This window comes from Mustela putorius, unplaced genomic scaffold (assembly GCF_011764305.1).
Source record: "Mustela putorius furo isolate JIRA1106 unplaced genomic scaffold, ASM1176430v1.1 tig00003987_pilon_pilon_pilon, whole genome shotgun sequence".
NCBI classification, from domain to species: domain Eukaryota; kingdom Metazoa; phylum Chordata; class Mammalia; order Carnivora; family Mustelidae; genus Mustela; species Mustela putorius.
The window spans coordinates 18,856,060-18,868,156 of record NW_025422126.1 but is presented as its reverse complement, the minus strand read 5'-3'; the positions used below and the strand labels follow the sequence as shown (position 1 = coordinate 18,868,156).

The 12,097-nt window shown below is 38.0% G+C and overlaps 1 protein-coding gene across 4 annotated transcripts in view; it reads left to right on the top strand.

Moving 5' to 3' along the window:
- The window catches only part of NOX4 (NADPH oxidase 4), a 169,353-nt gene that overhangs the window by 129,032 nt on the left and 28,224 nt on the right, over positions 1 to 12,097 (top strand). For all 4 annotated transcript variants that reach the window (XM_004763564.3, XM_045071523.1, XM_045071521.1 and 1 more), the window contains one exon: positions 10,408 to 10,527. In XM_004763564.3, coding sequence (XP_004763621.1) covers positions 10,408 to 10,527 — 120 coding nt within the window. The remainder of the gene's footprint in view (positions 1 to 10,407; positions 10,528 to 12,097) is intronic.

Sequence of the window (12,097 nt, the reverse complement as noted above, 5' to 3'; positions counted from 1 at the left end):
ATATATTATATATAACATGGATATACAACACATGTAAGTAATTTGTGCCTCAAATTGTACCTCATTTTATACCCTATGCATTGTCCCAGCCACGTCCCCTTTTATAACCCCCGTATGGCCAGTTATTGCAATTAATCATCTCTCTGCCCTTTTTTTTTGCTGCAGCAGATAGTACTGGCCTTGACTTATATTAAGACTTCCATTCTTATATGTTCAATAAAAGCACATTAATTCCCCACCCACATAATCTTTAAAATGATTTTTCCGGTGTCTATTGCAGCTAGTTATTCTTTGTGAAACCTACCGAGGGATGTGGGTCCGGTAAAGAGGAATGCTTTTTCTTTTTCTTGATTCTTTATTTCCTAACTTGTTCCCTACTCTCTAAAATCTTGGCAGATATTTTTTTTTTTTTTAAGATTTTATTTATTTATTTGACAGAGAGAGATCACAAGTAGACAGAGAGGCAGGCAGAGAGAGAGAGAGAGGAGGAAGCAGGCTTCCTGCCGAGCAAAGAGCCCGATGTGGGACTAGATCCCAGGACCCCGAGATCATGACCCGAGCCGAAGGCAGCGGCTTAACCCACTGAGCCACCCAGGCGCCCCAATCTTGGCAGATATTTTATGGAGAAAGAATTAATGGTGAATTTTTTAAAAAAGATTTTATTTATTTATTTGACAGACATAGATCACAAGTAGTCAGAGAAAACGGCAGAGAGAGAGGGAGAAGCAGGCTCCCCGCTGAGCAGAGAGCCCGATGTGGGGCTCGATCCCAGGACCCTGAGATCATGGCAGAGGCTTTAACCCACTGAGCCACCCAGGCCCCCCAATGGTGAAATATGTTTACAAAGTGTTGTGTATCTGCTGCTTGGAGATTCATAAGGCACTTTTGGCATGTGGAAGGCCTAGAGGAGTTTTGAATTAAAGGAATTTTTATTTTTTTTAAGATTTTATTTATTTATTTGACAGACAGAGATCACAAGTAGGCAGAGAGGCAGGCAGAGAGAGAGAGGAGGAAGCAGGCTCTCCACGAAGCAGAGAGCCCTATGCAGGGCTCGATCCCAGGACTCTGGGATCATGACCTGAGCCGAAGGCAGAGGCTTTAACCCACTGAGCCACCCAGGCGCCCTGGAATTTTTATTTTTTAAAGAAGTTTTTAGGGGCGCCTGGGTGGCTCAGTTAGTTAAGCATCTGACTTTTGATTTAGGATCAGGTCATAATCTCAGGGTTGTGAGATCCACTTCTGCACTGGGCTCCACACCCAGTGTTAAGCGCTGTTAATCTTAAGCAGGCTCCACACCCAGTAGCAAAGTGTCCATTAATATTCTTTCTTTCCCTCTGTCTGCCCCCTAAAAAAGAAATTTTTAAATAAACAAGTAAAAAAATTTTCTTAACACATTTCCCAAATTAATTTGACAGCAAAATACTTTTTTCCTCCTTATTGTTCATGAAATATTTGTATAATTTGTATCTATTTTCTTAAATTAATAAACATATCTCTCTTAATTTTATAAATTATCAGATTATCTAAATAAGTTCTATTTTAATTTATTATGATGTCAGTGTGTTTTGGAGGAAAGTGATAGGAAGTATTGGGGAACAAGATTTCGAGAACTTTTGGTTGTCTTTTATTTTTTAATATAGTTGAGTTAATTTGCAGCCCATGGATTTTTCTCTTGAGAGGAAGAGATCTGATATAACTAGTCTATTAGCTGATCTATATTACACATTGAAAAATTAAATCAACTTTATTTTTTTTAAGATTTTTAAAAAGATTTTATTTGTTTATTTGAGAGAGAGCAAGAGCAGGAGCAGGGGAGAGGGTTGGAGAGAGAGAAGGAGAAACAGACTCCCTGCTGAGCAGGGAGCCCAAAGCAGGATTCCATCCCAGGACCCCAGGATCATGACCTGAGCTGAGGGCAGATGCTTAACCCACTGAGCCACCCAGGTGTCCTTACAATCAATTTTAAACATGTTAGTGTACTCTACTTTCAAGGGAAAAGCATACTGAATTTTTAAAAAGTTTATATTTTTGAAAGGTCCAGGAAAGAGCACCCATCTTTTTCTTAGAATTCTCTTATACCCACACTCCTTCATAATGAAATTTTTATTAGTCATCAACGAAGTTTAAAAATTAAAAAAAATATATATCAGGTGGAGCTCACCTCTATTTTGTTGTTGCAGGACTTTGGAGAGTTACCTTTATTTTCTATAATCTTCTCACAAAAGAAAAAAAATAGTAGCAATATTGCATTCCTTTATAGAGCAGGTACTAAGATGGGAGAAAATCACTGCTCATAGATTAAAGGCAATGGATTTTACACATTAGTCACATTAAATACATGAAAAATGACTTACATAGTTCCCCTTTCTGCCTCCCTCAAAAGCTCAGATGTTGCCAAATTACCAACAATTTCATTCTTCATCTCTCCTCCCAAAGCAACAAAATTTTGTTTCTCCATATGCAAAAAGTATTTCAAACAAACAAACAAACAAACAAACAAAAAAAGCAGAGAAGATAGAGGCTGGGAAGATGGCAGAGTAGGAGTACCCTAAACTTGCCTTAGTCCCATGGATACAAATGGCTAACCCTCATTTACATCAGAGTAAATAACCCGGAAAACAATCTGAAGATTGGCAGAGTAAACTCCACAACTAAAGGTACGGAAGAGGACACATCATAGAAGATAGGAATAGTGATGGCGTGGTTTGGGACCAAAATGGCCCTGATGCTACTGACCAATGCTAGTGGTATAAAACAGACTGAATAGTCTGGAGATGACCCCCAGAGATCACTCTGGGTTTCCTGGACAATGAAACAGTTGTGACCAACCATCTCCTTTCCTTATTTCTTCCAAACTCAGCTTTCCATTGCATGGGTGGCTTTTTTGCTCCCTGCAGGAGAGACTGCAACTTCCCATGGACATCTAAGGAGTCCAGATACAGGCCTCATGACTGTCCACAATGGAGAGGACACCAGTGATGTGGAGAAGGGTGTAAAACAGACTTTCACACCAGGAAGTTCATGAACAGAGACAGAACACCAGGGAGTTCATGAACAGCCAATAACAATTGGCTTTGGAAGTGAGAGGGGCTGAGAGAGAGGGGCTGAGTGAGAGAGTTCTTGTAACAAGTGGGACTGAAAGCCTGGGATTATAAAAAGCCTGGGCTCAGCTCACTCAGCTTCCAGTGGGAGAGCCTGGAAAGCTTTAGGAAGCTGAATCCCTACCCTTAAAGAGAAAGCACCACAAACAGTTGGCAGAGATACAGTATAGAAGCACCAGTTTGAAAGTGCTAAAGGAAGGAGGAGAGTGATTTACTCATTTCACAGTGTGCCCCAAAGATCAGGGATCACAGGAAGATGCCTTCAGGGACAAAGGAGCTCCCAGGTGCCAATTCCCTCTTCTCTCCCGCCAACTTAACAACAGCCACCTGTAGAACCAGCATAGCCCTGCTACCTAACTTGCTTACACCAAGCTCCATACCCCTGTGGTTCAGCAGATCTGCCCCTTCCTGTCACATTTGCCTTACTGCCCGTACTACGGGCCCCCTCCTCCAAGAAGAGGTGCACAAACCTCACCAGCACCATTCACCATGATCAAGTGGGATTTATTCCTGGGATGCAAGGGTGGTTCAGTATTTGTAAATTCATCAACATGATACATCACATCAATAAGAGAAAGGATAAAAACCATATGATCATTTGAATAGATGCAGAAAAAGCATTTGACAAAGTACAACATTCATTCATGATAAAAGCCCTCAACAAAGTAGATCTAGAGGAAACATACCTCAACATAATAAAGGCCTTATATGGGGCGCCTGGCTCAGTGGGTTAAGCCACTGCCTTCGGCTCAGGTCATGATCTCAGAGTCTTGGGATCGAGTCCCACATCGGGCTCTCTGCTCAGCAGGGGGCCTGCTTCCTCCTCTCTCTCTCTCTGCCTACTTGTGATCTCTCTCTGTCAAATAAATAAATAAGATCTTTAAAAAAAATAAATAAATAAAGGCCTTATATGAAAAACTCACAGCAAACATCATACTCGATGTACGAAGTGGGAGTTTTTCTCCTAAGGTCAGGAACGAGACAAGAATGTCCACTCCCATCACTTTTGTTCCACATAGTACTGGAAGTCCTAGCCATAGCAGTTAGACAACAAAAAAGAAATAAAAAGCATTCAGAGTGGTAAAGAAAAAGTAAAACTTTCACTAACTGCAGATGATATGATACCATAAATAGAAAAACCCTAGAGACACCACCAAAAAAATACCAGAACTGATAAATGAATTCAATAAAGTCACAAGATACAAAATCAATGTACAGAAGTCTTCTGCATTTTCATACACTAATAATGAAGCAGCACAAAGTGACATTAAGAAAACAATCCCATTGGGGTGCCTGGGTGGCTCAGTGGGTTAAGCCTCTGCCTTCAGCTCAGGTCATGTTCTCAGGATCCTGGGATCGAGCCCCACATGGGGCTCTCTGTTCAGCAGGGAGCCTGCTTCCCCCCTCTCTCTCTGCCTGCCTCTCTGTCTACTTGTGATCTCTGTTTGTCAAATAAATAAATAAAATCTTAAAAAAAAAAAAAGAAAGAAAACAATCCCATTTACAGTTGCACCAAAACAAAACAACAACAAAAAAAAATGTATAGGAATAAACTCTGAAAACTATAAAATATTGATGAAAGAAATTCGAGACAACACAAGGAAATGGGAAGAGATTCCATGCTTAAGGGCTGGAAGAGCGAGTATTTTTAAAACACCAATATTGCCCAAAGCAACCTATGCATTTAATGTAATCCCTATCAAAATACCAATAGCATTTTTCACAGAACTAAAACAAACAGCCCTAAAATTTGTGTGAAACCACAAAAGATCCTAAATAGCCAAAGCAATCTTGAAAAAGAAAAACAAAATTGTAGGTATCAAAATCCCAGGCTTCAAGTTATATTACAAACTCTAGTAATCAAAGCAGTATGGTACTGGCATAAAATAGACACATTAACCAATATAACAGAATAGAAATAAACCCATGCCTGTATAGCCAATTAATCTTTGACAAAGCAGGAAAGAACATGCAATGAGAAGAGAGGTCTCTTCAACAAATGGTGTTTGGAAAACTAGAAGCAACATGCAAAGAAATGAAACTGGACTATTCTCTTACACCAAACACAAAAGTAAAATGGATTAAAGACCTAAATATGAGATCAAAAAAATCCTAAAAGAGAGCAGAGGCATTAATTTCTCTGATATCAATTATAACACATTTTTCTAGGAATGTCTCCTGAGGTAAGGGAAGCTGAAGCAAAATAAAGTATTGGGTCTACATCAAAATAAAAAGCTCTTGCCCACTGCAGGAAACAATTAACAACACTGAAAGATAACCTATGGGATGGAGAAGATATTTGTGAGTGACATATCAAATAAAGGGCGTTATCCAAAATATATAAAGAACTGACACAACTCAACACCGCAAATCAAAATAATCCAATTAAAAAATGGGCAGAGGATCTGAATAGACATTTTTCCAAAGAAGACATACAGAAAGCCAATAGACACATGAAAAGATGCTCAACATCACTCATCATCTGGGAAATATACATTAAAAGTACAATGAGATATCAACACATACCTGTCAGAATGGCTAAAATAAAAAAAACACAAGAAAGGAGTCTTGGCTATGGTGTGAAGAAAAAGGAACCCTCATGCACTGTTGGTGGGAACACAAACTGGTGCAGCCACGGTGGAAAAGAGTATGGGGTTTCCTCAAAAAGCTGAAAATTGAACTACCCTAAAATCCAGTAATGACATTACTGGTTGTTATCCAAAGAAAACAAGAACACTAATTCAAAGGATACACGTACCCATTTGTTTATTGCAGCATTGTTTACAATAGCCAAACTATAGTAGCAGCCCAGGAGCCCAGGTGTCCATTAATAGATGAATGGAAAAGAAGTTACACACACACACACACACACACACACACACACACACACAATGGGATATTATTCAGCCATAAAGAAGAATGAAATCCTGCCATTTGCAAAGACTTGGATAGAGTTGGAGCTAGAGAATATAATGTTAAGCCAAGCAAATCCGTCAGAGAAAGACAAACCATATGATTTCATTCATATGTGGAATTTAAGAAACAAAACAAATGAACAAAGGAGAAAAAAGAGAGAAAGAGAGAAAAACTCAAACCAGACTCTAATAGAGAACAAACTGGTGGTTACCAGAGGGGCAGTGGGAAGGGAATGAATTAAAAGGTACCCCTGGGGATAAAATATATGTTTATCAAAAATAAAAAATTAAAATAAAAAAAAAAAAAGGTGATGGGGATTAAGAGCACATTTATCCTGAGGAGCACTGTGTAATGTATAGAACTGTTGAATCTTTATATTGTACCTTTGAAACGGATAGAATTGTTTATCAGCTAAACTGGAATTAAAATTAAAAAAGAATACTTTTGAAAAAAAAAATTAGTGAAAAATAAAACCCAGACAGCTGCTTCTCTCAAGTCCTTTGCACCACATTCCCATCTTGCTTCTCATCTCACGCTGGACCTCTCAGTTGACCTAACAGGACATTGCAAGTGCTCATTGATGCCAGTAACTGATCTTTGTGGCCCTCCACAATTCTTCAGCAAGCTTTTTCTGTGTCACCATATCTGATTGATCCTTTTCGAAGTGAAGGAAATCAGATTTGGCAAGGACAATTATCTGGCTTGTACGCTCAACCCCAGTAAATGTCTAGAACCCCAAATTCTTGTCTCTTTGCCAAAAGTTGTTTTGGAACACCAAACACGTAGGGAGGGTGCTTGTGGGGGCTGTCGATCGTAAAGCAGACAAGAAGCAAAGAGGTGTGTTTCCTAACTGCTCTTCCCCTTTGCTAGTCAAATAAGGTGTCCTTGTGTCTGTTTTTTCTTATAGGAAGCAGATTTGAGTAAAGAAGGGGACAGCAGCATAATTCCTGGGGACAGGACCTGTGCTTTTCTATCTCTAGGACTTTACACGCAGAAGATAATCAATATATGCAAATGATGGATGTGTTAGATAATCACACGAGAGAGAAGCCATCTCTGAGGACGGGGATATTTGTCTCCTGTCCACTGCTGTCATCTCCAGAGCCTGAAAAGTGCCTTTTATAGGATAGATGGTAAAAATTTTGTTGATGAGGAAATGACAGGGATTGGTCCAAACAGAGCATCAGTCCTAACAAAGAAAAATTCATAAATACAATTAGCAGGAGATTGAATGAAGAAAGTGAGCTGAAAATTCCCAGAAAGTGTAGCTTGCGTGAATACATCCGTAAGCCAAAAGGCTTTGTTTCTTTCTATTTCCCATTATTCCTGCTGGAAAGATTCTTTTTCCAGATATTTTTATATCTTGCCTCTTCATTTAGGTCTCTGTTCAATTGTGTATGCACTTCCCTCACTATCCCTTTAAACTGCTGATGCAAAATTTCAAGCATATGTAAAAGTAAACAGAAGAGTAAAATGAACTTTTATGTACCAGTCACCTAGCTCCAACAATGACTATGTTTTACCCGTTATTATTATTTTTATTTTTTTTTTAAGATTTTATTTATCTATTTGGCAGAGAGAGAGAGATCACAAATAAGCAGAGAGGAAGACAGAGAGAGAGGGGGAAGCAGGCTCCCTGGTGAGCAGAGAGCCTGATGTGGGCCTTGATCTCACGACCCTGAGATCATGACCCAAGCTGAAGGCAGAGGCTTAACCCACTGAGCCACCCAGGCACCCTGTTTTACCTGTTTTTTAAAAGCACTTATCCTGTATGACATTATAGATCTTTTTATATCTTTCTTTATGGGCTAGCTCCTCTTCCACGAGAATCAACCAAGAAGCCAGGGACATTTTCTGTCTTGTTCATTTCTGTTTCCCTGACACTTTGCACACAGTCTAGCACATTGCAGGTGCATAAAAGCACTTGTTCAATAAGTGAATGACTAATTAAGAGAAGATTGCACTGGGTGTAGTGGAGTCTAAAATAGTTGTAGAGATTTGCAATGATCTGTTTTTGCAGTTGGCAGTATTTATTTTTAAACACAACTTTCTTACTTAATGTTTATATTCTAGATTTGTTTACATGGTGAGAAGTGGTAAAATCAATTCACATATTTTGTTTATGGGTCACTGATATTTTGAGATTTATATCAAGAATCTAATGTACTAATCAATTAATTTTCAAATATCTTCTGGTGCCTTTGTTTTCAGGTTGTTCTTTTTCTGTTCAGTGAAAATATCTTTATGAAAGCATTGTATATCAGGCAAATATAAAGAGACATATCCTAAATTCTGCTCTTTAAATACACTTTAAAATCATCTGCCAATTTTATCATTGATATTTTTAAAGATCTTATCTTTAAAAAGATCAAAATATCCTAGTCATTCTTTCATCCCCTCAACCTATGTAATGTGATTTTAATATGAAGATGGAAAAACTTCAGTAATGTCATTTTTGATGTCCCAGTGTCAATTTTATCTTTGAGTCCAAAATAGTATCACAGAAATCATTGGTACACAGAGCACATTTGTTAAGTGAATAGTCTGTAAAATGTGAAGGAGATGGATGTAATAAGAATCAGGCATATTTTCTGTATGTGATCTATCAGTATTTTCTGAATTTCTGCTGTGCTTAGAATACTACCTCAAGCATTCAAACTTTGATTATTTTTTTTTTTTTTGAGGTACAGCAAGTAGCTTTTTTATAGGCTATAGTGTTTTGTTTTTTTTTTTAAATCAGTACTCTTCCAAATTCCTTTGAAGATTTAAATATAAACTGTACATGTGGTAGTTATGCTGGTCTGAATTCTGCTGCAGTAACTAGTGAACTTTGAAATATCCTGAAAATGTGTAAGACACAAAACAGATTTCTTTCTTACTCATGAAGTAACTTTTGTGGGTCCAGTGGCTCCAGAACAGTTCCCTTCAAGGATAAGTCAGGCATTCAGTTGGCTTTTGTCTTCTGGTTCTACTCATGGCTTTTAGTTTTCATGGAAGGGACAGAGCTTTTACCTACCTTATTCCGAAATAGCAAGTATTGCCTCTGCTCACAACCCTGTGATCAGAATTAGATGTATGGCTCAATATAATCACAAGAATTCCAAGAAGTATAGTCTGTAAGTGTCCAGGAGGAGTGGAAACCAAATATTGGCAATGACTAATGGGATACAACTTAGATTGCATGCCATGGAGCTCCGAGGTCGAAAGACTGTGTCCATTCGTTCATTTTACGTTTAACCAGTAACACCACAGATGTTTAATAGTAAGTTAGGCACTGTTGCGGTCACTTCTCACAGTGAAAGCGATGTATATCATAAGGTTGATGACATAAATGTACTTTTGGGGATAGTTGCTATGTTTTAGCAAAGCTATTTATTTTAAAATTAAAAAAAAGAGCATGACAAGGCAATGCCTTTAAGATATCTTTCACAGTAAGATACCTGGAACTAGGTAGTCTAGAGAGGCTATCTTAATTCTCCAGCCATCAACGGTAAGTATGAAGTCCATCAGGACAACATTTTAGGTATCAGGATGAAGAAAACAAAGGGAGGGATAAAAAGCGCTACTTTCAGCTAAGGCAGCTTTCTGCAGGAAGCCTTCTAGTTTTTCTAATAGCACTGCCATTTACATGATATTAACCAGAACAGAGTCACACAGTCAAAATAAATGCAGTTTGGGGTGATGGAGTTTGGGTGATATAGTGGTTTGGGTGGACACTTTGCTTCCCTGAATAAATTAATGTTTTGTTATTAAGAAAGAAGGGGAGGTGGTAAAATATCAAGTGAACGATTAACAAGTTCTGCTGTAGTTAAGGACGTCACACATGCACACACACACACTTGACTATACAGTCTCAAATAAGTAGAGATTCCTCTGAGATTGTTCTCCAGTTGTTTCTGTACTAATAAACCTCACTAGGGCCAGAGGGAAAGAGTTTCCTTTTTTTTTTTTCTCTCCTTCTACTTTTCTGTTCACAGAGTAAATGTTACAGTAAATATTTCTGGTACTGACTTTGCCATTAAAGAGAACCTTATTTATTGAATTTAGACACAGTAAAGCAATTGATATTTTAATTTAGTTAAATACAGTAATATAATATGATCAGCGCTTTAACTTGTCCTTATATATCTATCATGGCCCTATATACATTTCTCTGTACTTTTAATTAAAGTTTGCCTCAAAAACGGAAGGCTTAGAAACAGATGTACCTGTTTTAATATTGAGACTTCATATACATTTCTTGTTACTTTAGTTTTTTCAGTATGAGAACAATGAAATAAGAACTGAGCCATACAGAGCCTGGAAATAGGATTCAGCATGTGTGCTACCTATTACAGAGAATTAATTTAACTTATTTCATTTCCCCCACCTTTGTTTGCCTTCTCCACAGGCTATACATTGACGGTCCATTTGGAAGTCCATTTGAGGAATCATTGAACTACGAGGTTAGCCTCTGTGTGGCTGGAGGCATTGGAGTAACTCCATTTGCATCAATACTCAACACCTTGCTGTATGTTATTTTGATCCATTTTATTAATTCAAATAGAGAACTCTTAGTATGAGGTAATTCCTCATAGAGTTTGTCTACAGTAACCCCCCCTGCCATGTACAGGGGGAATACATCCCAAGATCCCCAGTGAATGCCTGAAACTGCCAATAGTACTGAACCCTACATACATTGTGTTTTTTCCAATACCTCCGTGTCTGTGATAAGGTTTAATAAGCTAGGCACAATAAGAGATTAACTACAATAACTAATATTAAGATAGAACAATTATAACACTATAGTGTGATAAAAGTTATGTGAATGTGGTATCTCTTTCTCTCCCTCAAAATATCTTATTGTACTGTACTCACCCTTGTTCTTATGATGAGGTGAGATGGTGAAATGCCCGTGTGATGAAGGTAAGGGGAATGATGTAAGCATAAGGCTGCCCTTGACCTTCTGACAAAATGCCAGATGGAGAATCTTCTGCCTCCCAGCCATAGGCGACCTGACGGTGGGTGACTGAAACCACAGAAAGTGAAACCACCGATAAGGAGAGGCTACTGTACTTGTTTTGCTGATTTATTTACTGATTGATGAGAGTGAGAATTCAATGATTCTCAGTACATGATGCATGGCTTTCAGCACGCTGTCTTAATAAAGTATCACAATCAGGCATTCCTCTATCCTTGCAAAGCCGTTCCAGCAGCCTTCATCTCTGTACTTCCTCCTAAATGCTAAGGAGCAGTCTTCAGCCATTCTGTCAACAAGTGTCTTGAGCACCTGTGTGCCCATCCATCCTATAGTGACTGGTAAATACTGCAATGCATGAAATAGGGTCCCTGCCCTTAAATAACTTGTATTCAAATGGAGCAAACCAAATATAAAGCAGTAAGACATTTATAAATATTATTTCCGAAATATCAGAAGTCTGATAAAAAGAAGAGAGATTAATGGGATATGGAAATAAAGGGGTGGGGTCATTGTAGACATATGGTCAGGAAAACTTGGCTGGGCAGATGACAAATAAGCACATGATTCCACGGTATGTTACTCTGCAAATTTATAACAGACCGAAGAATAGAAATTTCAAATGTAAGACTGCTTATGTAGGAAATACTTTTTAGTTATTTTAGTTCCAAGATTATAAGCAAAAATTAATGGATTAATAATGTCATGAAAACACAAACAAAGTAACAGTAGGAAATTATTCTCAAATCAATTCCTTTTCCTTTTCAAGTAGACCTGATTTGCATTAAGAGTCTCTTATGGAATACTAAAGAAGGAAATAATAAAATTGAAATGATGTGTTTGAATAATATTTTATTTCAATTTTAAGCACTTGTTACAAATTTGGGACTTTTTGGAGGTTCTTAGAAAAATAGCCATATCCCAAGCCAGAAACCATTTGTTTCTGAAAACATACTGCAAGTTATTTGGACACTTAAAGTTAAGAAAAGGAGAAAATATTTTCTTAACCTCAGGCCACTTCCATAATTATGAATAGGAATCCAGACTTGGAATTATGAGGCCCTGGAATGCATTACATAGTAGGTGACTGTTACATCTCTTTCTTTAGTGATTTTTAAAAGGG